Source organism: Microcaecilia unicolor, chromosome 2, assembly GCF_901765095.1.
Source record: "Microcaecilia unicolor chromosome 2, aMicUni1.1, whole genome shotgun sequence".
Lineage (NCBI taxonomy): Eukaryota > Metazoa > Chordata > Amphibia > Gymnophiona > Siphonopidae > Microcaecilia > Microcaecilia unicolor.
In genome coordinates this window covers 114,493,530-114,519,977 of record NC_044032.1, presented here as the reverse complement: position 1 = coordinate 114,519,977, position 26,448 = coordinate 114,493,530, and the positions used below count along the sequence as shown (strand labels likewise).

The 26,448-nt window shown below is 44.0% G+C and overlaps 1 protein-coding gene across 1 annotated transcript; it reads left to right on the top strand.

Moving 5' to 3' along the window:
* Nucleotides 1–464: 464 nt before the first annotated feature.
* Nucleotides 465–24,317, top strand: LOC115463044 (poly(A) RNA polymerase GLD2-B-like). The gene is made up of 3 exons (XM_030193229.1): nt 465–814; nt 17,695–17,823; nt 24,253–24,317. Exons 1-3 carry the CDS (start codon nt 669–671, stop codon nt 24,272–24,274), a joined length of 297 nt encoding a protein of 98 aa, XP_030049089.1. The 5' UTR covers nt 465–668; the 3' UTR covers nt 24,275–24,317.
* The last annotated feature ends 2,131 nt before the right edge of the window (nt 24,318–26,448 follow it).

Sequence of the window (26,448 nt, the reverse complement as noted above, 5' to 3'; positions counted from 1 at the left end):
AACATCAATGGGCTTTTTAAAATTCTGGATTGTGCATCAGCCTGGTATCATGTCCCCAGCATAGCCCAGTGTCTGGACTCCTTTGCCCTATTCTAGTAAAAATACTTGTCATTTAATAAGTTTTATAACTAAATACAAAATTGGAAACATCTCAATGGTACGTTTGGAAAAACATAAAAAGCAATGATGTTTTTTTTCCCCCCACATATTTTCACAAAGTTCCTGTCTCAGAGGATATTTAACAATATTAGGTTACACTACTGCAAATCTCCCAACGCCTGCCTTGTTCATAATTAATTAAGTACCACTTATCGCAGGTTAGCCGCATGCCGGCATAGAGATAGATAAGGACCGGCGGCGAGCGGGCGGGCTCTCTAAGCGCATGTGCATGCACAACGATTGTCTCGCGTTGATTACGCGCTAGCGTCTGACGTCAGTAAGCGCGTTCTGTCAGTCTGTGCGTGGCCATCTTGTAGTGGGGTTGGAGTTTTGAGCTGATTCTCCCTCTTACTATAGAGGGAACGTCGAAGAGAACGTTGTTGACAGCTGGTCGTCATCCGGAGTGGTGACTCAGAATCCAAACGCCCAGTGTTCAGAGCCGGGTCGCGCGGGGCGACCCGGCTGCCGGATTTGTCTTAGCCTGATGTTTACCTTCGGCAGAGAGGAGCATGTTCCCGAATTCCCCTAATTTGGGTCGCCCCCCGTTTCCTTCGCCCCCGAACGATTTCTTTAACAACCTCCCGGCTGGACTGCCACCTGCGCTGTTCTCGCCCCAGCAGTTTATCGAAGCGCAACTCAACCTGCGCAATGCTAGGTAAGGGCCCCGAGGAGCCGAGCCGGCATGGCTTCGCCTCGGCGGCTCTTGGTTCACACTAATAGCTGCTGCTAAGAACACAGTGATGGGAGTAGCGAAGGGGCGTCAGTGTGTTGTCAGGCCTTTTAACTATAAGGGGAAGGAGAGAGTTTAGGGAGTGACTCCTTTATTTATATGTAACCCGCCCATTCATGACTCTGAGGGACTTAAATTCTCATTTGAAATAATTGTCACTCTAAGCACACTATTGGTGATGGGGATACGGAAACTGCAGGTGTTGACCAAAAAAAAAACCCACCCCTAACTGGAAGCCCTCGCCTCACCATTACAGACTCTCTGATTTGTTTCTTGCTTTTAAGTTAAAAATATGTAGGTGAGCTTTAAAAATAACGGTGCGTGTATTTAAGTTTCCTAAGAGTCCTAATCATGAAATTATTGAAATGCTTCTTATGTACGATATCAGATTTACCGGTTTTCCTCTTCAGTTGAAGGGGGGGGGGGGGGGAGTAGCTAAATAAAACACATAACTTGACGTTTACTTTAGCTCAGAGATTTTGCTATTCAGGAGTTTCTCTTTCTACACTTATTTGGAATCAACATAAAATTATTTTTCTACGGTTCATTGAGTAGTTGTACGTTTGCTTTTGAGACTACATCTTTGAAAACTGACGTACAGATCAGTTTTTGGGTAATTTTAATATTTAATAAGTTATCAAGAACCAAGTTTTTGTTTTTTTTGGTTTGGAGTTTAAGCTACAAAATCTGTTTGTTTTAGCACTAAATTATTTTTTTAAAGTGTGCGTTTTGTTTAACTTTTGGTAATGATAGCTGGGATTTTTTTTTTTTAGTAATCCTAAATTGACATGCAGCCTGGACTGTTAATCAGATGCTAAGAAAATCATTTTTTTACAGTTTTGTTATTGTCTCCCGCACACCTTTGTTAGTCATCAGTTCACCATCCTTAAGTGTCTAGTCTTTCTCCTTGATACTGTCTATACCTGGGTATATTAGTGCTATACTTGAAACATTGGTAAAGAAACAAAGTCTTCTGCAGCTAATGTTAAGAAGCCAAAATACACTCGACTAAAAGACATGTTGCAATCTTGGAGGGGTTGGGGATGGAATAGTGGGGATCAAGGGACAGTAAAGGAATGGAGAGGCAATGGTTGCTAGGATAAAGAATCAACATTCATTCTTAAGTAACCCTTGGCAACAAAACACTGAAGTTGAGTGGTTTGATACGTAAAGTGAATAGTGTTGGCTCACGATGATAGTAGTTTTCTTTCTTTATTCCCACAAGTTTACTTTGAGTTAATGATATGGGAGATGAAAGGTATTGTAAAATACTTTATGGAGAAAATCTTAAGGAATAAGGCTCATAGGTAAAATATACTTTGGTAGGCTCAGAATCCGCTCTCTAAAATTGGCAGCATCTGAGCACTACTAGTATGTAGCATGTTCATTTTCTGGTGCTACATTTTTTGTTATATAAGAGCTTCTGCACCGGTTTTAGAATTGAAAGCACTCAGACTTCTGGATTTCTGTTTTGGCAAAACAAGTCCAGTAAGAGTGGCCACATAGGGGATTGGAAACCCGGGTATACAGAGGTGTCCTATTTGAGGTAAAACAGTAGATTACAAGCCATCAGGTTCGGAAGGACTTGACACAGTGACTGTGTGCATCAGGAGTCCAAACAATTCTAAGACTGAAAATAAAACCAGATGCATTAAACAAGGTACAATAAATCATAATGTAAAAACATAATAAAAATATATAAAAATGAGGACATTGTTGTATACCCAGGTTTCTTTTTTCACCATCCCTTCTTGTTTTGCTTTGTTTAGCCATGGGGGTTCCAGTTCTTCTCTTGTGTTTGTGGGTCTCTGGTTTGGCCATTGCTGAAGATTGTAAAAACAATTTACTGAAAAATTAATGTCTGACATATTCCCCTCCACAAAGCACAGGAAAGAGATTCTATTAACATTTACCATTTAAGAATAGGTACCAAATTGTATATTGGCTGAAATGTTCTCTTCACTTTACAAAGTTTTGACTTTCATCCCACCATTTAAGTATTTCATTACTTGCTCTTTCAAACTGGTCAACCTTATAGAGCAAAAAACAGCATATTAAATAGAATAAGCCCCCCCCCCCCCACCAACCTCTGTATCTTAGTCTATTGTAAAAACACCTCAGTCCTGACCAGCCCCCCCCCCCCCTCCCAGTAGCTCAAGTTTTCTCACTGTGCCAGTTACAGTGATTGTATTCACAGGTATAATTTTACAAGTTATGCTGAAACAGAAATGGTCACTACTTTCACAACAGACCAGTAATTTAGTCTAAAGAAACCTAATTCAAACATTTTCACTTTGATCTAGCATTGGTATACACAGAAGTCTGATAAGTGACTTTTGATAGGTTCATCAACTTTCTTTAAGCTCAGTGTTTATGGTGCATAAGAATATTTATTTTGACACCATCAGTAACATTACTCCTGATGCAGGCCAGGTGGCTGAAACAAAGGCCCGTATTGAGTCCTGTATGACCTTGAGTAAAGCTTTATATCACCATTTGCTGACCAAGTGAATTTGTCATGTTCGCTGTGTTTTGCTTGCTGTTTGAGTTGGTGTGTGAGGAAGGTTTCTTCTGTATCCTCATTTATTTAGCATTAAAATGGTATATCTGCAACATATCTGTAGCCTCAAGTAAGGTGTGCATGCTTAATGATCCCTTTGCACAAAGATGTGATTTGTGCTAAGACTTGTGATGGCTTATAAAATTGGGTTTTCACATGATCGCTGAGATGCACAAGTTTTGAAATGAGTTAAATGATTGTAAATTTTTGTGAGTGCTTCAAAATGTAATAGTTCTGGACATGTCAAAAATATGATAACCTTATTTCTGTTATTAGGTACTGAATGAAGAGAGACTAAATTAAAAAGATATTTTGTTCCGAGGATATGGATTACTGAGACCAAGTCAGCATGGCTTTTGTGTGGGGAAATCTTGCCTGACCAATTTACTTCAATTCTTTGAAGGAGTGAACAAACATGTGGACAAAGGGGAGTCGGTTGATATTGTGTATCTGGATTTTCAAAAGGCGTTTGACAGGGTACCTCATGAAAGGCTACAGAGGAAATTGGAGGGTCATGGGATAGGAGGAAATGTCCTATTGTGGATTAAAAACTGGTTGAAGGATAGGAAACAGAGAGTGGGGTTAAATGGGCAGTATTCACAATGGAGAAGGGTAGTTAGTGGGGTTCCTCAGGGGTCCGTGCTAGGACCGCTGCTTTTTAATATATTTATAAATGATTTAGAGATGGGAGTAACTAGCGAGGTAATTAAATTTGCTGATGACACAAAGTTATTCAAAGTCATTAAATCACGACAGGATTGTGAAAAATTACAAGAGGACCTTACGAGACTGGGAGACTGGGCGGCTAAATGGCAGATGATGTTTAATGTGAGCAAGTGCAAGGTGATGCATGTGGGAAAAAAGAACCCGAATTATAGCTACGTCATGCAAGGTTCCACGTTAGGAGTTACGGACCAAGAAAGGGATCTGGGTGTCGTCGTCGATAACACACTGAAACCTTCTGCTCAGTGTGCTGCTGCGGCTAAGAAAGCGAATAGAATGCTGGGTATTATTAGGAAAGGTATGGAAAACAGGTGTGAGGATGTTATAATGCCGTTGTATCGCTCTATGGTGCGACCGCACCTTGAGTATTGTGTTCAATTCTGGTCGCCGCATCTCAAGAAAGATATAGTAGAATTGGAAAAGGTGCAGCGAAGGGCGACTAAAATGATAGCGGGGATGGGACGACTTCCCTATGAAGAAAGACTAAGGAGGCTAGGGCTATACAGCTTGGAGAAGAGACGGCTGAGGGGAGACATGATAGAGGTATATAAAATAATGAGTGGAGTGGAACAGGTGGATGTGAAGCTTCTGTTCACGCTTTCCAAAAATACTAGGACTAGGGGGCATGCGATGAAACTACAGTGTAGTAAATTTAAAACAAATCGGAGAAAATTGTTCTTCACCCAACGTGTAATTAAACTCTGGAATTCGTTGCCGGAGAAAGTGGTGAAGGCGGTTAGCTTAGCAGAGTTTAAAAAGGGGTTGGACGGTTTCCTAAAGGACAAGTCCATAAACCGCTACTAAACGGACTTGGAAAACTCCAAAATTCCAGGAATAACATGTATAGAATGTTTGTACGTTTGGGAAGCTTGCCAGGTGCCCTTGGCCTGGATTGGCCGCTGTCGTGGACAGGATGCTGGGCTCGATGGACCCTTGGTCTTTTCCCAGTATGGCATTACTTATGTACTTATGTACTTATTATTTTGGTTCACTTGTGCATAAGAAGATGGGCACTTTTTAAAGGGTTCAGTTTTATAATCTGGTGCAAAGGTTAAGTGATCAGGAAGGTGTTTATTATAGTGATGTTTTTATAAAGACATAGAGGGGCATTTTTGAAAGAACATCAAAGTCAGAATAGGGATATTTTTGAAAACATCAAAGTCAGAATAGGGATATTTTTGAAAACATCCAAGTCAGAATAGGGATGTCCACCTCGCATGTATAGAGATTTCCTGTTTGAAATACATGAGAGAGATGTCCGTGTGCTGGTTCAAATCCCACTTTAACTGTTTTGTAATTGTGAACCCTCTGGGAACCGAAAAAAAACCTACTGTACCTAAATTATATAAGCCACCTACAGTATCTAAATTATATAAGCCACCTACAGGCCTGAAGATGATTGAAGTGGTGTACATTCAGGTACAGTAGATATTTTTCTGTTCCTGAAGACCACACAATTTAAAAAAAATTAAAAAGAAGGGGGTTTTGAACCTGGGCTGCACTTTCAGGGGAGAGGGAAGAGGACAGCAATCACTGGGGGACTAAGTAGATGTCGTGTCTTAATCCCTCCAGCTGCTCAATCAGAGCGCCTTTTTGTACCCTAGACTTGATTGTAATAGGTCTAACTAAGGACATCCTTCTTATTAGACTTGGATGTTTCCTTCCCTTCAATAACTGTCGTTGGACATCCTGATTTTGGGCCTTCCCTAGTCCCACCCAAAACACTTTCCCTTTCTATTTGGACGTACAGTAGTGTCGGGCGTCTAAATCCTGCCTTTGAAAAATAAAGATTTGGACGTTTCAAGCACATGGACTTCCATTTCAGCATTTTGGGATGTCTATATGCTTCAAAAATAAGTGCCATGAGCCCTCATTTTTAAAGCACTTAGACTTACAAAGTTCCATAGGTTACTATGAGAGTCTTTTACTAAAGATTACTGAGGACAAGCAGGCTGTATCATTCTCACATATGGGTCGATGATCCGCATCGGCCCGGGAACCGACATAATGCATAACAAAAAGGAAACAAAATTTGCTAGAGCCTTCTGGCGCTTAGGGGCTGCACCGCACCTGTGCAAAGTCCTTCCCTCCCACTGTGCAACTGCGCTTCTCAGTTTGTTTTTTTTCCGCGTGAGGAGCAGCAGTTCTTCCAGCAGCTCCTTGTTTGCCTGGGAAAGAACCTTTTTCAAGTGCCTTACGACTGTTTTTTTTTTTTTGCCCTTTTTTCTTTAACGTTGTTTTATAAAAATAAAAAAATGCCTTGCTTCTTTAGTTTCTTTTGCTTGCGTTTAAGTTTTCTTATTTTTTTGGCGTGGGCCGCATTTAGGCTTTGCTCGGCCGGGGTTTCCCCTGGTTTTGTGCCTTTACCTTTTTTTTTCTTAGGCAAAATCGAGTCTCTTGATTTCGCCAAAGCCATTTTCCCTTCCATGTCATCAAAGACTCCCAGTGGCTTCAAGCACTGTACTCAGTGCAGCTGGACTATCTCGGGTACTGATACACACTATTGCTGTATTCAGTGCCTTGAGCCCGACTATAGCCTGGCAAATTGTATCCTTTGTCTTTGTATGAAGAAAAGGACACAAATTTCCCAAGAGGCTCAAAGAGAAAAACTTTTTGGAGCTCGTTCAGGTCCTTAGGTGTTGACATCGGGAGTCACGGTAGGGATGGCTGCTGCTTCGAGACCCAGGGACACTGGAAGTAGTGAGGCATCGAGTAGGTCTCTACCTGTCTCGAGGCCTCCTGCTGTGCAGGACCCCGGACCCGACCCCGAGGTGTGAGGATTCCACATTGTTCTCGTCTGCACCGAGGAGTGTCGGCGAGGTGTATGGGGCAAAGGACAAGAAACGCCGACACCGTTCTCCTTTGACACATGGTGCTGGGAGCTCCGGGATGTCGAGGGATCTGGCACCCGAGAAGCGTCGACACCGGAAGGAGCGCTCCCCCTCCATTCAAGAGGTGCCAGCGCGCGTCTCTTCCAGCAGTCGAGATCCTGCTCCCCGCACCCCAGACAGTTAGGCAACCTGAGCCCACCCCGGCCCCTCAGCCTTTACCGATGGCGGCTCTCGACGAGCAACTCTGGGCCTTGCTTCCAGAGTTCTTTGAGGCTTTTATGCAGCAATGTGCATTGGCTTCGAGGGTGCTTGCACCTACCATGCCTTCCGCTATGGCCCTGCCTGGCCCTCAACCCACGGTGCGGCCTCTGACACTGGCACCGCTTGTGGTACCAGTGTCGACTGCCACCCAGGCCGGGTCTCCTCCGACATTGGCGGAGGGAGCTTTTGTCAGAGTTGAGGCAGGAACAGACTCCTCAATGCCGTCCTCGATATCAAGGTGGGCCCGGTCTCGGACCTCCCTCAGAGAGGTTGCTGTCTGATACCGAGGAGGAGCGCTCGTGGGAGTCAGATGAGGATCCCAGGTACTTCTCCTCTGATGAGTCCTTTGGGATCTCGTCTGAACCTTCCCCTCCACCGGAGAGACGGCTGTCTCCACCTGAAAGCCTCTCTTTCACCTTTTTTGTGTGGGAAATGGCTGAGGCCATACCCTTCCCTGTAGAAGTGGAGGATGAGCCCAGGGCTAAGATGCTTGAGGTCCTGGATTACACCTCTCCACCTAAGGAGTCGGTGACAACCCCTCTGCGTGAGGTACTCAAGGCAGTCCTCATGTGGAACTGGTTGTCCCCTTAGTCTCTCCCTGTGTGCCCAAGAAAATTGATGCCCACTATGAGATCCACGGGGAACCTGGGTTGGCAAGGTCTCAGTTACTGCATAACTCCATGGTGGTGGATGCCACTCTCAAGAGAGCCAAGAGTACTAGGGGACTATTCTTCGGCTCCCCCAGGAACCTTGGACTCTTTTTGGAGAAAAGAGAATCTGGACAAACTTTGATTTATTGACGGAGGAAATAGTCACCCAAGTAATCAATAGATTCGCCACGTCCCATTGCAAATTAAACTCTTGTCCCAGTTATGTAATAAAATCTGCCCCTCAGCGTTTCTTAACAGAGATCACATCCTGCATAAATTTTATGCTTCAACATGAATTCTTCCCCCATGGATAAAGGAAGTAGAGGAGTGGCCTAGTGGTTAGGGTGGTGGACTTTGGTCCTGGGGAACTGAGGAACTGAGTTCGATTCCCACTTCAGGCACAGGCAGCTCCTTGTGACTCTGGGCAAGTCACTTAACCCTCCATTGCCCCATATAAGCTGCATTGAGCCTGCCATGAGTGGGGAAAGCGCGGGGTACAAATGTAACAAAAAAAAAGTATACTACTTACCCCAATTCCTAAAGATTCAAAGAAAAAACTAAATGATATAACTAATTACCGCCCGGTTGCTTCCATCCCTCTTATTGTTATGTTAAAGGAAAGTTTAGTTACTAAACAACTTACAAATTACTTAAATAAGTTTTCAATATTACATTCATCTCAATCAGGATTTTGAGCTAATCATAGTACAGAAACAGTACTAATTTATTTATTTTTTATTTATTGCATTTGTACCCCACATTATCCCACCTTTTTGCAGGCTCAATGTGGCTTAATAACACTCTTATCCAAATTTAAACAAATAATTGCAGCTAGCAACAATGTTCTCCTCTTACAATTTGACATGTCCAGCGCGTTTGATAGCATTAGTCATAATATTCTATTCAACATCCTAGAATATTTCGGGATTGGAGGAAATGTATTGAATTAGATTACTGGCTTCCTAACCGCAAGAACATACCAAGTGACAACAAGATCGTTTACATCATCACCTTGGAAACCGGAATGTGGAGTGCCTCAGGGATCGCCGCTCTCACTAACTCTCTTCAACTTAATGATGACACCATTGGCCAAGTCTTTATCCAACCAAGGCCTTAACCCATACATCTATGCAGATGTCACGATATACATCCCGTTCAAAAATGATTTAACAGAAATCGCATATAAAATCAATCACAGCTTCCAAATAATGAATTTATGTGCGGATTCATTCCAATTAAAACTTAATGCAGAAAAGACACAATGCCTTATCCTTTCATCTCAATATAACAAGATCAATTATTCTAATATTAATACCCCAAATCACATCCTTCCCGTCTCGGACACCTTGAAACTCCTAGGAGTCACAATTGATCGAAATCTTACTCTAGAAAGTCATGTGAAAAATGTTATAAAGAAAATGTTCCATGTGATGTGGAAACTAAAAAGAATCAGACCTTTCTTCCCAAGGGAGGTATTCCGCAAACTGGTGCAATCGTTAGTGTTAAGCCATTTGGACTATTGTAATTCCATTTATACTGGATGTAAAGCACAAATTATTAAGAAACTCCAAACAGCCCAAAACACTGCAGCCAGACTTATATTTGGAAAAGCGAAATACGAATGCGCTAAACCCCTCAGAGAAAAATTACATTGGCTTCCACTAAGAGATCGTATTACATTCAAGACCTGTACCCTGATTCACAAAATTATTCATGGCGAAGCCCGGATATATATGTCAGATCTCATAGACTTACTAGCAAGAAACATAAAAAGTTCATCACGCACATTCTTGAACCTCCATTATCCCAGCTGTAAGGGACTTAAATACAAATCGGTATATGCATCTAACTTTTCCTACATCTGTACACGACTTTGGAATGCACTACTGAGTGCCATAAAAGCAACGTATGATTTGATATCCTTCCGGAAACTACTAAAGACTAAATTGTTTAAAAAGACATCAAAAGGATCCCTCATAAATGATCTGACATCTAAACTCAATAAGAACAAGTTAACAGTGAACTCTTCTATTTAATTACTTTAATTTCTTTCTCTTTAGTGAATATTATACATTAACCTTGATTTCAAATTCATCAAATGTATTATATATCCATTTACTTCCAATGTACTTCATACTTTTTTGTACTTATTGTTAATTAATAATAATATGTATTTCTCACTCCGGAAATGGATACCGCCATTTCGTCATAATGTAAGCCACATTGAGCCTGCAAAGAGGTGGGAAAATGTGGGATACAAATGCAATAAATAAATAAAAATGTATCCGGCTGCTATGCTCGTCACCCGTATTCAGTCATACCAACTCTTCACGAGCGTCTGCTTGCAGAATTTGGTGAGGCAGCTATCTGACTTGGTCGATGAGGTCCTTTTCACCAGCTGGTCAAGCAGCAGAAGGCGTGTTGCAAGTTGTTGGCCAGGGGCACTTATGACACTTTTGATATGGCATCCAGAATTTCTGCCCAGGGTATAGCGATGCGCAGACTCTTATGGCTGCGTGTCTCTGATCTGGACCATTCGGTCCAGCAGAGAATAGCGGATGCCCCTTGCTGGGGGGATAACCTTTTCAGAGAGAAGGTTGAGGAGCTGGTTGACCAGATCAAAAAGCACTCGGATGCTATCTCGTCTCTCTCCCGACGGGCGCCTTCTGCGACCACCTCCTCATCTAGGAGGTATTTTGGTGGGTCCCGGAGTACTTCTTATGCCTTTTCTAGGCGCAGGTATGCTCTGGTGGCTCACCAGCCTGGTCAGACTACACCCCAGTGTGCTCGTTCTAGCCAACAGTGTGCACCTAAGGCCCCTGCTGCTCCCCAGCAAAAGCAAGGGACGGGCTTTTGACTGGCTCCATCAGAGCATAGTCACCATAAGAGTGTCCGTGCCAGACAACTTACCGATTGGGGGGGGGGGATAAAATTTTCTCATCAAAGGTGGCCTCGTAACCTCCGACTGGTGTGTTCTTCAAATAGTCCAGCTAGGATACACCCTCAATTTGATATCCAAACCTCCAAATTGCCCACTGAGAGCTCACTCTTTCAGCTGTCAGCACAGGAAGGTACTTGCAGAGGAACTCTCTGCCTTTCTCAAGGCCCATGCGCTGGAACCCTTTCCATCAGCGGAAGGAGGACAGGGATTCTATTCCAGGTACTTCCTTGTGCAGAAAAAGACATAGGGGATGCATCCCATCCTAGACCTAAGGGCCATGAACAAATTCCTTGTGAAAGAAATGTTCAGGATGGTTTTCCTGGGCACCCTTCTCTGCCCATGATTCAGGAAAACGATTGGCTATGCTCTCTGGACTTAAAGGATGCATATACACACATCCTGATACTTCCAGCCCACCAGAAGTATCTTTGATTTTGTTTGGGAACACAGCACTTCCAGTAGTGCGTGTTGCCATTTGGCCTTGCATCAGCTCCCAGTGTATTTATCTCAACTTCTGAACAAATTACTAGACACTGCATTGGTCACCACAACCAACGCAGATACCCCATCTGTAGACAAACTTGCCAGATACTTCAACGAGAAACCTGCGCAACACGTTACCACAGAACACCACAGACATCGAAAAATTCATTGAATGTCTGCACCCAATCCTCGGTGAATACCCAGCCGACTGATTCTGAACAAACTTTGCTCTCCTCACCATTGAAATTGTCATCCAAGCGATTAACAGGTTCGCCAAGACTCACTGTAAATTGGACACCTGCCCCAGCTACCTAATAAAATCCGCCCCTCAATGCTTCATAGCAGACCTCACATCCCACCTAAACTACATGTAGCAACATGGATTCTTCCCTAAGGAAAAAGGCAACATCCTACTCACCCCAATACCAAAAGATACAAAGAAAAAAAGCAAACAAATCACCAACTGCCGCCCGGTAGCATTGATCCCACTGGTAATCAAACTATTGGAAAGCATGGTAACCAAGCAACTTACCGACTACTTAAATTCTCAATACTTCACGAATCACAATCAGGATTTCGCTCCAACCACAGCACCAAAACAGTACTAATTACTCTCCTAACCAAATTCAAACAAGCAATTGCAACTGGCAAAAGCATACTTCTCCTACAGTTCGACCTGTCTAGTGCGTTCGACATGGTAAACCATAAAATACTACTAAACATCCTAGAATACTTCGGGATTGGTGGAGGTGTACTTAGCTGAATCAAGGGTTTCCTCCACAAGAACATGCCAAGTGATATCAAGTTCGAACATATCAACACCATGGAAAACAGATTGTGGAGTACCCCAAGGATCACCACTATCACCGACCCTTTTCATCTTAATGATGACCCCACTAGCCAAATCCTTATCCAACCAAGGCCTTAACCCTTACATTTATGCAGATGATGTCACGATATACATCCCTTACAAACATGATTTAACAGAAATCACCAACGAAATCAAATAGCCTGCAAATCATGGACTCACTAGTAAAGAAGGCCCGTTTCTGAGACCAATGAAACGGGGGCTAGCAAGGGTTTCTTCGTAGTGTGTATGTTTTGAGAGAGTGTGAGAGTGACTCTGTGAGAGAGAAAGACAGAGTGAATTAGCTGTCTGTTTTTGCTCTTTACAGCAGTCCCTATTACAAAGGCAGTTGTTTCTCTCAGCTAAAATCTGATCTCATCACAAAGGATCTTGACGATTGCCAGTGGAAGAGGAAGCGAAAATATACTTGAATGAAAGACCCATAAAAGGAAAAAAAAAAATGGGGGTGGAGTAGAAACCACCCAACCAGCCAAGTGCTGCAAATCGTAAAATAAACGCATCTTAAAGTTAAAAGATTAGTTGTGACCAGGAAAATGTCAGGCACAGGTAGCCCTCTCTTCCTACCTGCTCTGGTTTTATTTTGGTCTTGTTTTTGTGGTGCTGCAACCTGCAGAACAGACCATGCCACTACTCACTGCTACTCCTGCATCCGCCAAACGTCAACAGGCAGGAGAGGAAGCAAAAGGGGACTGGAGCGCTGTATCTAAGCGAGAGCGGCCCTGACACGGTCAGAAGAGTGTGCGTGTCCTTATTCCATTGGACAGGCCCTTCTCCCCTCTGCCTCTTTCCACTTTCATGCCCCTTAGAGGTGAACCTCTGCTGTTAGGTTTTACTTTGCTGTCACCGAGTTCTCAGAGGAAACGGAGAAGGGGGAAGTGAGGCAGAAAGAGTGAGATTTGTTTTCTGGTTAATGGAGATGTATTGCTAACAGCAGGTCCGGTTTCAGATGGGATACAGGCCAGCCCAGTGCAGGAGACAGAGCCTGATTAGCACTGAGGGGAGGAGGGAGGAAGAACTGAGCCTGCTAGGCAGCTCTGCCGTAGGGAGGGAGGAAAAGCAGAGACTGCAAGGCACAGGAAGGATTAACCAGTTGTTAGGCAGGCCCCGCCTTAGGGAGGGAGGAAAAGCAGAGACTGCAAGGCACAGGAAGGGTTAATCCCCGTGGTGTATGTAGGAGGGTGTGAGATGCGGGAATTGTCCCTCCCAGAGAGTGTGCGGCAGGGCCCCCCCCCCCCCCCCATCTCCCGCCCTCCTTTGTTCGCGTTGTGGTTTACATCACTTTTTTGTTGTGTATTTGCTTCGCCCTCAACGTCATCACGTTTGACGCGAGAGCGGGGCAAACACTCATGGGCAAATTGTGGTTTCATCACCATGCAGTTAGAACGTTGGGACTTGTGGAGGCTTCATTAGAATGTTGGAGGTGTGTTTTATATAGAGAGATGGGGCGTGGCTGAGTGCTGGTCTATGAGTAAGAGTGAGTGGTGCATGAGTGACAGTGAGTGGTGCTGACAGCCTAGCCTACCAACAGTGCAGGGCTTCAGTGTTTCCCTGCCACAGAGTGAGCTTCAGAATGTTGGAGGTGAGAATTATTTATATAGATGGGCGGAAGCATTTCAACTAAAACTCAACGCAGAAAAAACACACTGCCTCATCCTCTCATCCCAATACAACACGAACAAACCCACCAATATAAACACCCCAGACTACACCCTTCCTGTTTTAGACAGCCTGAAAATTCTCAGAGTTACAATCGACCGAAACCTCACGCTAGAAAGCCAAGAGAAAATTACACCAAATAAAATGTTCCACTCAGTGTGGAAACTCAAATGAGTAAAACCTTTCTTCCCGAGGGAAATATTCTGCAACTTGGTACAATCAATGGTACTAAGCCACCTAGACTACTGCAATGGAATCTATGCGGGATGCAAAGAACAAATCATAAAGAAACTCCAAACTGCTCAAAACACCGCAGCTAGACATATTTGGAAAAACGAGATTTGAAAGCGCCAAACCCCTACGAAAAAAACTGCACTGGCTCCCAATCAAAGAACGTATCGCGTTCAAAATTTGCACTCTGGTTAATAAAATTATCTACGGAGAGGCCCCTGGATACATGACAGACCTCATAGACTTACCAACCAGAAACACAAAAAGATCAACACGCACAGACCTAAATCTCCACTACCCAAGCTACAAAGGACTCAAATACAAAGAAACCTAAGCATCCAGCTTCTCCTATATAAGCATGCAACTATGGAACGCATTACCAAACGCTGTGAAAACAATGCATGACCCATCAAACTTCCAGAAATCATTAAAAACTAACTTGTTCAAAAAGGCATACCCTGAACCCTGCAACACAACAAAACTAATATTCGAACTGGACATAACTCTTCCTCCTTGATTCCTACTACTACTACTATTCAGCATTTCTATAGCATTACAAGGCGTACGCAGCGCTGCACAAACATAGAAGAAAGACAGTCCCTGCTCAAAGAGCTTACAATCTAATAGACAAAAAATAAAGTAAGCAAATCAAATCAATTAATGTGTACAGGAAGGAGGAGAGGAGGGTAGGTGGAGGCGAGTGGTTACAAGTGGTTACGAGTCAAAAGCAACGTTAAAGAGGTGGGCTTTCAGTCTAGATTTAAAGGTGGCCAAGGATGGGGCAAGACATAGGGGCTCTTGTTTCTACAAGCCACTTATCTGGCAGGCGTAAACAGCCTGGCCGACAGACTGAGCATGATAACGTAACCTCACGAGTAGTCTCTGAATATGGATGTAGCCTGCAAGATGATCTGAGCTTGGGGCACCCCCTCGGTGGATCTTTTTGCCACCCAACTCAACCACAAAGTCCCTCAGTTCTGTTCCAGGCTTCAGGCCCACGACAGACTAGCGTCAGATGTTTTTCTCCTTAGTTGGGGAACAGGCCTTCTGTATGCGTATCCTCAGATACCTCTAGTGGGAAAGACTTTGTTGAAACTCAAGCAAGACTGCGGAACCATGATTCTGATCACACCCTACTGGCTGCGACAGATTTGGTTCCCTCTTCTTCTGGAATTGTCCTCTGAAGAACCGTGGAGATTGGAATGTTTTCCGACCCTCATCACTCAGAACGAGGTGTTGCTTCTACGTCCCAATCACTAGTCTCTGGCTGTCACGGCGTGGATGTTGAGAGCCTAGAATTTGCTTCCTTAGGTCTTTTGGAGAGTGTCTCCCAAGTCTTGCTGGCTTCCAAGAAAGATTCCACTAAGAGGTGTTACTCTTTTAAATGGAGGAGGTGTGCCATCTGGTGTGACAGCAAGGCCATAGATCTCCTTTCTTGTCCTACACAGACCCTGCTTGAGTACCTTTTTCACTTATCTGAGTCGGGTCTTAAGACCAACCCCGTAAGGGTTCACCTTAGTGCAATTAGTGCTTATCAACGGGTAGAAGGTAAGCCTATCTCTGGACAGCCTTTAGTTGTTTGCTTCATGAGGTCATGAGAGGTTTGCTTTTGCAAAGCCCCCTGTTAAACCTCCACCAGTGTCTTGGGACCTCAACGTCAATCTCACCCAGCTGATGAAAGCTCTTTTTGAGCCCCTGAATTCCTTCCATCTGAAGTACTTGACCTGGAAGGTCATTTTCTTGGTGGCGGTTACTTCAGCTCGTAGAGTCAGTGAGTTTCAGGCCTTAGTAGTGGATGCACCTTATGCTAAGTTTCATCACAATAGTAGTCCTCCGCTCGCACTCTAAGTTTCTGCCGAAGGTGGTGTTGGAGTTCCATCTGAACCAGTCGATTGTCTTGCCAACATTTTTTCCCCATCCTCATGCCCACCCTGGAGAAAGCAGCTTGGACTGCAAGAGAGCGTTGGCCTTTTACATGGAGCAGACGAAGCCCTTCAGACAGTTCGCCCAGTTGTTTGTCTCTTTTGATCCCAACAGGAGGGGAGTCGCCATCGGTAAACACACCATTTCCAATTGGCTAGCAGATTGCATTTCCTTCGCTTATGCCCAAGTTGGGCTGACTCTAAAGGGTTATGTCACAGCTCATAATGTCAGAGCCATGGCTGTGTCATTGGCTCACTTAGCCTCCATTGAAGAGATTTGCAAGGCTGCGACGTGGTCTTCAGTCCACACATTCACATCACACTACTGCCTTGAGCAGGATACCCGATGTGATAGTTTGGGCAATCAGTGTTGCAGAATCTGTTTGGTATTTAGAATCCAACTCCACCCTCCTAGACCCGTTTTGTTCTGTTCCAGGCTGTACCCTCGGCTAGTTTGTATATAGATTCAGGTTAATATGTTATGTCCTTGCCGTTGCAAGGCCCAGTTGACCAATGTTTGTTGTTTTGGGTGAGCCTGAATGCTAGGGATACCCCACTTGTGAGCATGATACAGCCTGCTTGTCTTCGGAGAAAGCGAAGATACTTACCTGTAGCAGGTATTCTCCGAGGACAGCAGGCTTATCATTCTCACAATCCCGCCCTCCTCCCCTTGGAGTTGCTTCTTTTCTTTATGCTTTTGTATTAAACTGAGGAGCACGGTTGCATTATGGCAAGAAGGCACTCCACGCATGTGCGGTACCCGCACCAGAATGCTCTAGCAAATATTTTTTTTCTTTTTGCTATGTATTATGCCGGTTCCCGGACCGACGTGGATCGTCCACCCACTTGTGTGAATGTTCAGCCTGCTGTCCTCGGAGAATACCTGCTACAGTTAAGTATCTTCGCTTTATCTACATCAGGGCCCATTTTATTCCAGTGGACCCTGCTGCAGATAACTTGAGTTGATCTTTAGTAAAAGTCTGTGCTTTGAAAATGTGCCTCATAGTCATCTATTTGACTTTATAAAATACTACAGTAGTTCAAGTGCATCAATTGTACCCGCATTCAAGGGTTGAAAATTACACCTAGTCGAGAGCAGTATGTATTGTACTCGCATTTTATAAATAATGTGCATGCATTGTGTTTCTGTCTATACTCTCCTTGTATCACACACATTTTTAGCCATAGCCTAATTTTATAAGGTCACATTTATGCACTTATATCAGCATGGTTCTCTAAAGTTACTCTCAGAGTGTGGAGGAGTAGCCTAGTGGCTAGTGCAATGGACTTGATCCTGGGGAATTGGGTTCGATTCCCACTGCAGCTCCTTGTGACTCTGGGCAAGTCACTTAACTCTCCATTGCCCCAGGTACAAATAAGTACCTGTATATACTGTGTAAACTGTTTTGAACGAAGTTACAAAAACCACAAAAAGACGGTATATCAAATCCCTTTCCCTAGTATCTAAAAATTGTCAGGGCAAGAAGTAGGCTCTAAGATGAGGTCAGATGAAGGAAAAAAACTAGTCAACTTGATCTTTTCTGCACGCTAGTACTGCTACCATATAAGGATTTTGGAAGGATTAACTGTATAGGGTAGAAATTGGATTCTAAGTAAGAATTTTCTTCCTTTATGATCTGTATTATGTATTAGTTTTAATAAAAATTTGTATGTTCTAGTCTTTCTAGAGCCCTATTGAATGGGAATTTTGCAACTATCCCTACTGCCTCACCACAAGCATGGTCTTATGGGGCTGGCAGCCCAATCTCTTCACCAACAACTGCCCCTTCAGCATTCCAAGGAAGGAAGTAAGTATTCCCTGTATTTAAATTAAATTATTTATTAATAGGCTTTAGATCAGTATGAATGGGTGGATGGATCTACTACTTATTTTGAATACTATTAAAATTAACTAGATAACCATAGTATTTTGTAATATTTTAAAATATCATTATTTATGAAATTACCATTATATTCAAACTGATGTAGGGTTTGTTAGTATTTCATTGTTCTGAGGAATCTAAAGAGAATTTCCTGTTTTTGCTTTTTAACTTAATTGTAAGCTATGCTGTCTAGTTTGCTTCATTTAGGGGTCCTTATACCAAGCCACACTAAAAAACAAAAGTGGCCTCACTGGTGTCAGCACTTGGGTTTTCTGTGTGTTGTGGCCACTGCCTTGTCATATTTTTTTTTTGGTAATGGTCACACGCTAATTTCCCCATTAGCGCAAGACCGTTATTGCAGAAGCCCTTACTGCCACCTATTTTTGCACAGCTGGACTTAGTATACCAAGATTTCTCCTTTATGCTCTAAATTGTAGTTCTCAGGTCCTGAGGAATGAAATCTTGCAGACCAGGCTTTATTGTACATTTTTGTATTACTGTCAATAAATCATTTGTATAGCTATGACATTTGGGTATTTTTCCTGTTAGTAAACTTTGCATTTGTTCATTATAAATTATTTAGTAATTAGTGTTAGTCTATTTCAGTTAGCAAATTCATAATGGATATGTGTTTTTTTTTTTTGTTTTGTTTTAATTGAAATTTAACTTTTGCATTCCATCAAAAGAACATTGATTGGAATTAAAGAAAATTACAAAGGCAATACCACAAATGAAAACAAATTTTCATCTTTTGAAAACCCAACTAGCAGCCCACATTGAGGGGAAAATCACCATTAAGTAATTAAAGATAAAATAAAAATAAAATTAAGTCAGAACAATTCTATCTATACAACTGCGCAAATCACTATATTATATACTCCTTCCTTAGCATCCCTCCGGACCGGTCCAGGAACTGATGGGTTGTGCATTCCTTCCAGCAGGTGGAGACTGAGAATTCTGACTCGAGAGCAAATCAGAGCCCTGGCCAATTAGCCCTAGAATCAGTAATCTCAGTCTCCAGCAGGTGGAAGGAGGTGAGCCCTTTAGTCTCTTCTCTTTTTCTAGTTAGTTTTCAATTTTTTACTAATTTTTAAGGCACAGTCTGTGCACGTTTTCTATCTATTTATTCCTCTTTCTGTGCCTTCGTGGTTCAGGCGTATTTGACTGATTGCGGTGCACACTTTAGTCAGCCTTTGGGGGTGTTACACCCGGGGGGTAGCCGGGTCCCTTCCCCACTTTCCCTCCTACTCTCCCCTGTGGTATTATTTAATTTAGTTTGGGGAAAGCTCAGTTTCTTCTGTTGAAAGACTACTGCAGCTTCAGGAGAGGCAGCCTTTTGTTAAAGTTTACCCCCCCCCCCCCCCCCCCCCCCCAAGTGGCACAGCAGTTCTGGTCTGAGTACCAAAGGCTTTTAAAGAGCTTATTTTGTCTGAGAAATTGTGCCGTTGTCTGGTCTGTCAGCGTTGAGGTCTGGGAGCCTCCGGTGCTTGTAAATTTTGTACCGCATTAGAAGCGCCAGAGTCAGCTGTTCCGGCAGTATCAGCTGTTTCGGCGGTTTCAGTTACTCCAGCGGTTCCGTCTACTTTGGCGGTTCCGGTTCAAACTATTTCTTCTCCGGTTTGCTTTCACTTCTCTCGTCAGTCGGATTCGGGTCCGCTGCCCGTTTTGGCAGGAACAGCAGCCATTTTGTCTGCGCCAAACTCCGGGGAGAACTGGACATCGGCGTCTTTGCTTTTGCAGCCTGGACATTCTGTTGCAGTACTTTCTTCTTCCACAGCTGATCAGGAGGGAGGTTTTCCTCCTGAATTTGTATTACAAATGTATAAAGCCTTTCTATTGAAGCAAGCAGGTTCTTCTGTTTCTCTTGGGGCAACTGCACCCAGACAGCATCTTCCACCTAAAAGGCTGAGGGAATCAGGACTTTCTGAAGAAGACTATGCTTCTGATCAAGATCTAGAATTGCCTGCTTTGGAAGAATTAGATGTATTAGAGGATTCACGGTTGGAAGACTCAGGTTTGGCTGAGACAGGGACAGATTCTGTCTTTCCAGGAGATGACCCTTCTGTAGTTCGTATATTTCATAAAGAAGACCTAGGACCTGATTGCCTTGGTAGCTGACACTTTACATTTTGATGGAGATCAGTCCGTAGCCCCTGAGGTGCGCAAGGTTGATTTGTTAGTTAAAGAAATTAGGCGTCCGGGGAAAACTTTTCCTATGCACCAGACATTAGAGACATCATACAGACTCAGTGGGATTTTTCGGATTCTCCCTTTAGGCAAGCTAGATCCATGGTGCGTCTTTATCCACTTCCAGAGGTAGATAAATCTCTCCTGAAGGTGCCTGTGGTGGATGCTGTAGTGTCTGCAGTTACTAAGCGGAATACTGTCCCAGTAGATGGTGGTACTGCTCTTTGCGATGTTCAGGATCATAGGGTGGAGGCTCTTTTGAAATTTTGCTTTGACGTCTCCTCTTTGGCTGTGCAGGCGGCTATCTGTGGCTCTTTAGTAGCTAGAGCATGCTTTCGTTGGTCCGAATGAGTTTTGGATAGGTCTTCTGATGATTTGACTTCAATTGATATGGAAGTGTCCAAAATTGAGATGGGCTCTGCTTTTTTAGCAGATGCTTTCTATGACTTATTGAGAGCATCTTCTAAGTCCATGGCCCTTTCAGTGGCAGCTCGTCGTTCTCTGTGGCTGAGAGGTTGGTCGGCGGATGCTGCTTCAAAGTCTAAGTTAAGTAAGTTTCCGTTTCGAGGTTCCTTTTTGTTTGGGCCGGAGTTAGATAAATTGGTCCATAGTTTGGGTGATACCAAGGTTCCTTGTCTTCCGGAGGATCGACCTAGAACGGCTCAGCGTTTCTCTGGTTTTAGCCATGGGAGCGGATGAGTTTTTTGTCATTTTCGTTCACCCAGAAGTGTTCAGCCACAGCGGTCTCGTTTCATTCAAAGGAACCAGTCCTTTCACGGGTTCCGTCGAGGAGGTAGAGAATCCGGATCTTCTTTTCAATCAGTATCCCGTCCAGCCCAATGAAGGTGCGAGGGACTCTCCTCTGATTCCAGTAGGGGCTCGTTTAGCTCTTTTCTTTCAGAGGTGGGTCCAAATTACCTCAGACCAGTGGGTCTTAGAGGTTATTTGAGAAGGTTACAGTTTAGAATTTGCTCGTCCTCTTTCCGATGCCTTTCTGGAGTCTCCCTGCCGCTCTCGTCTGAAGGCGGGAGCTGTTCGGGACACTCTATTAAGACTAATTCAGCTCCAGGCTGTTTGTCCAGTTCCTTCGTCAGAGCTCAGGTTGGGTCGTTATTCCATTTATTTTGTGGTTCCAAAGAAAGAAGGTTCTTTTCGACCGATTTTAGACCTCAAGGCAGTCAATCGAGCGCTCAGGGTTCCCAGTTTTCATATGGAAACTCTACGCTCGGTGATAGTAGCTGTCTGCAAGGAAGAGTTTTTGACGGCTCTAGATTTGACAGAGGCTTACCTGCACATTCCGATTCGGCAGAGCCATCAGCGATTTCTTCGTTTTGCAGTCCTGGGTCAATATTTTCAGTTTCGGGTGCTCCCCTTCGGTTTGGCCACGGCTCCTCGTATGTTCACCAAAGTTATGGTGGTTGTTGCGGCGGCGGCCCTCAGAAAGGAAGGAATTTTAGTTCACCCATATCTGGACGACTGGTTGATACGAACAAAGTCATACTAGGAGAGTCTTCAGGTTACGGATCGAGTAGTACAATTTCTACAATCCCTTGGATGGGTAGTCAATTCAGCCAAGAGCCATCTCAAACCCTAGAATACTTGGGGGTTTTGTTCAACACGGCAGGGGGTCATATATTTCTTCCTCCAGCGAGAATTCTCAAGATCCAGTCTCGGGTCCAAGCCTTGTTACGCAACCCGGTGCCGTGTGCTCGGGATTATTTACAGGTTTTAGGCTCCATGGCAGCGACAATAGAGGTGGTGCCTTAGGCCAGAGCGCATGAGGTCTCTTCAAGCGTCTCTCCTGTCCAGGTGGCCTCCGCAGACGGATGCGTTGCAGGTCAAGTTGCCTCTGCAGATGCCGGAGCGCAGCAGCTTGTTTTGGTGGTTGCGGACGTCCAATCTGACCAAAGGCATGCCGTTGGACCCACCAAGCTGGATAGTACTAACTACGGATGCCAGTCTCAAGGGCTGGGATGCTCATTGTCTGAGGCAATTTGCACAAGGCCTATGGTCTCCTTCAGAAGCGGTATTATCGATCAACCTTCTGGAAACCAGGGCGATCAGACTACCTCTGGAGGCATTTTCTTCCCTAATAAGAGGGTTTGTCGGTTCACATTCTCTCCGACAACGCGACAGCGGTAGCTTATGTCAACCGCCAGGGAGAAACGAGGAGTTGGTTGTTACATCTGGAGTCTGCAAGTCTTCTGTCATGGGCGGAGACTCATTTGGTAGCTCTCTTGGCTTCGCATGTGGCAGGAACAGAAAACGTTCAGGCAGACTTTCTCAGTCGACATCTTCTAGACCCCAGGGAATGGGCTCTCGGATCTCAAGCCTTTCAGATGATCATAGAACAGTGGGGGTGGCCAGTCATGGATCTATTAGCCACTCAGAACAACGCCAAGGTAAATCATTTTTTCAGTCGCAGGAAAGATCCTCGAGCGGACGGAGTGGATGCTCTTCTTCAGCCTTGGCCTCCGGGTCTTCTCTATGCGTTTTCTCCGTGGCCTCCCCTGGGCAGACTTATTCAGGGCATCGAGGTTCACACAGAAAGAGTTATTCTTGTAGCTCCGGATTGGCCTCGCAGACCGTGGTACGCAGATCTTTTGCGTCGTCTTGTGGCTCCTCCTCTCCGGCTGCCGGATCGCCCCGGTCTCCTTGTACAGGGGCCAATCCTTCATCCAGATCCTGCTCGATTTTGTCTTATGGTCTGACTCTTGAGAGGGCGCATTTGATAAAGAGGGGTTACTCTTCGAAGGTAATTTCCACTATGCTTCGCTCTCGTCGTCGTTCAACCTCTCTGAATTAGTTTGGAGAATTTTTGAGGCCTGGTGTGCGGATCACCACATCTCTCCCTTATGGGCCACGGTGCCAGAGTTGTTGGAGTTTTTACAGCATGGATTTGATAAGGACTTGGCTCTTGCTTCCCTTAAGGTTCAAGTCGCGGCTTTATCGTGCTTTAGAGGTCGCATTCAGGGCAAGTCCTTAGCTAGCCTTCCAGATGTTTCTTGTTTCTTGAAAGGCGTAGGTCTCTTACGGCCTCCGAGAATTATTTTTCCGGCTTGGGACCTTAATTTGGTTTTGTCAGCCCTCACTAAGCCTCCATTTGAACCTTTAGCTGATTGTTCTCTTAAGGATTTGACGTCTTTTTGGTGGCTATTGCCTCGTCCAGATGTGTCTCGGAGTTACAGGCTTTTTCCTATAGGTCGCCATTTTTGCAGTTTTCTAAGGAGCGTGTGGTCTTGCGTCCGGTTTTTTTCTTTTCTCCCTAAGGTGGTATCCCGTTTTCATCTCTCTGTCTGTGGTTTTACCAGTTTTAGGTTCTTCCTCAGGTTCGGAGGAGCAACGCAGACTCCGGTTTCTCGATGTCAGAAGAGTTCTTAGGCAGTATTTGAAAGTTTCGAAAGATTTCAGGCGGTCAGACCGTTTCATCTCATCGGGGGTTCCCGCAAGGGTCTGGCGGCTTCTTAAGCCAACTCTATCTAGATGGTTGAAGGAAACAATAGAATCTGCTTACCTTTCTTTCAGGCAAACAAGTTCCTCAAGGAATCAAGGCTCATTCTACTAGAGGCCAAGCGGCTTCTTGGGCGGAACGTTTTGTGGTTCCTCCTTTGGATATTTGTAAAGTGGCAACTTGGTCTTCTTTACATTCCTTCTCGAAGCATTACAGATTAGACGTGCAGTGCCGTCATGAGGCGGTTTTTGGGGCAAGGGTTCTCATGGCAGGTTTGCTGGGGTCCCTCCCATAGATTTACTGCTTTGTTACTTCCCATCAGTTCCTGGACCGGTCCGGAGGGATGCTAAGGAAGGAGAAATTAGATCTTACCTGCTAATTTGCTTTCCTTTAGTCCCTCCGGACCGGTCCAGATCCCTCCACGAGTTCTATATATATATTTATTAATTCAGTTTAATTTTAGGTTCAGAGCTGTTTTGCTGATTGTCATTCTATACAATTTAATAAGAAATATTCTAGTTTTTAATCTGTTAAACAACCTTTACAAGAAAGACAATGTTTTGTCTTATTTCTTCTTGGGCTTTCCGGCACGGTTGTGTAGTGAATTTGCCTTTGTTGAATTATAACTTTCACTGCATGGCTGTTTAATTTTCACGTGGCAAAGAACGAGTTCTCCCTTTTCTTCTCCTGCTTTGTTACTTTGTTACTGATTGTAGGGCTAATTGGCCATGGCTCTGATTGGCTCTCTAGAGTGAGAATTCTCAGTCTCCACCTGCTGGAAGGATTACACAACCCATCAGTTCCTGGACCGGTCCGGAGGGGACTAAAGGAAAGCAAATTAGCAGGTAAGATCTAATTTCTCCATTAACACACAGATTTATTCATGACATTTAAGAAATTGTTCAAGTTGTAAGGAATCAAAAAATACATATTCAGTGCCCTTGAAGTTAAGAAGACACTTGCAGGGGTACTTAAAAAAAATGAAGTGCCTATTGCCAACACTCTAGATTTAAGGGCTAAAAAAGCCTTTTGTCTAAATTGAGTGGCTCTAGCAACATTTGGAAACATATTAATCTTAGCTCCACAATAAACAAAATCTTTCTTTTGGAAAAAAGTTTTCAGAACAAAAGATTTATCTTTCTCATGAGCAAAAGTCACCAACAGGTTACATAAGCACTGCCACGCTGGGAAAAGACCAAAGGTCCATCAAGCCCAGCACTCTGTCTCCAACAGCGGTCAATCCAGGCCCCAAGAACCTGGCAAAAAACCCAAAATTTAATAACGATCAATGGACTTTTCCTTCAGAAATCTGTCCAGACCCCCTTTAAACTCAGCAAGGGTAGATCTAGAGAATCTAGGAAAGCTGTTAGATCAACCTCTATTGCGACTAATTGGTCAGCTCCTTAATGGGTATCAGAAACCCTTTTTTTGTCAGGTAAATAATAATTAACTATCTGAATTGTGTCTGCTATTGATAAACTGAGAATCTCCTTGAGGTATTTCCTCAGAAGAATCTCAGTTGACAATAGATATATACAAGTAAAATTCAAAAAACGAAGGTTCCTGCTCCTCTTGGCATTCACCATCATTTGTAGTTTTAAATGCAAATTTAAAGAATGTTTAAATGCAGATGATGATGCAGCCTGTAGGGTAGCTACCTGGCTTTCTATATTTGTATAATGCTTATCTAAGATTTGAATATTTAAATCCACATTTGTTAATATTTCCACAACTTCTTGTGAGAAGTTAACACTTTGGGCCATTATTGCTGTGAGCAATCCCTCCATCAGACAATTAAGGTCCCATAAATCCTTCAAAGAAATATCCTGTTTGTCTCCTAATAGCTGTAAAGTCTGGCCTACTTCAATCATCTGAAAAGGAGTAACTACATATGAAAGCAAGACTTTATCAGCAGGCACAGATACAGCGTGAGAACTCAAGCTCCTAGTGGGGATAGCGTATGCAACAGTACCTGTTCTGATGGCACTCCAGATAACCACATGCTTGTCCATTGGGCCTGCTGATTTAGGTATATGGATCTTCGGTTTAATCTTACATTTTCCCATTTGAACCACTAATAAAACCCAAAGATCTCTGTACTTCCAAGGGATTCCAAGCACTCCCCTTTGGCCAAAAGCAGCGTCGGCTCTTAAAGAAAAGTTCAGGACCCATAGTGGCATCAACAGGTGGTCAGCTGGTGCCTGCTGGAATCGGCTCAATCGCTCCTTTCCAGGAGCTTCTTTTCTCTTGTTAGATGACAACACAGGAGGAATGAAACACTCACACTGTGCGCCGCTGAGGTGATCCTCTCCCATGGATATCTATTTTTCTGGAATACGCTCTTTGTTGAATGTTTATTTATTAAAATGGTGGGTATGGGCAGATGATGATTTATTTCTTAGCGTTAGTTTACACTGTTCTGAACCAGCGCGTGTTATCCCTTTCCACTAGCAGATGGAGGTAGAGAACTGAATTCAACCAGTGGCACCATGTGTGGTGCTGTCTGGAACAATCCAGTATTTTTCTCTGCCTTCTAGCAGGTGATAGGTTGTACTGTGGTGCTCGGTCCCTGGCCTAGCTGTGCTGGCCGCAGCCACATGGTGTGGTTGAGCATATTGGCTGCTCCCAGGTCTCAGTCTCAGGACCATGTGTTTGAGCTCAGAGCCCAGTTGCATTCCTTAGTGCCGCTGGGTGAGGCTTAGGCTTGGTCCCGAGGGATCTCGCTTGAGAAGAGCTGGTCCTCATCCCCCCCACAGGCTCCCTCTGCAGCTCCCAGGAGCCTAACTTCTCCCCCCCCCCCCCCCCCAGCCCTTTCCCTGTTTTAGGTGCACCTCTCTTTTTCAAATTTTATTTTTTGTATTTATCACTTTTCAATATACAATCAAGCAATAAATATAACGTGTACAGAAAAG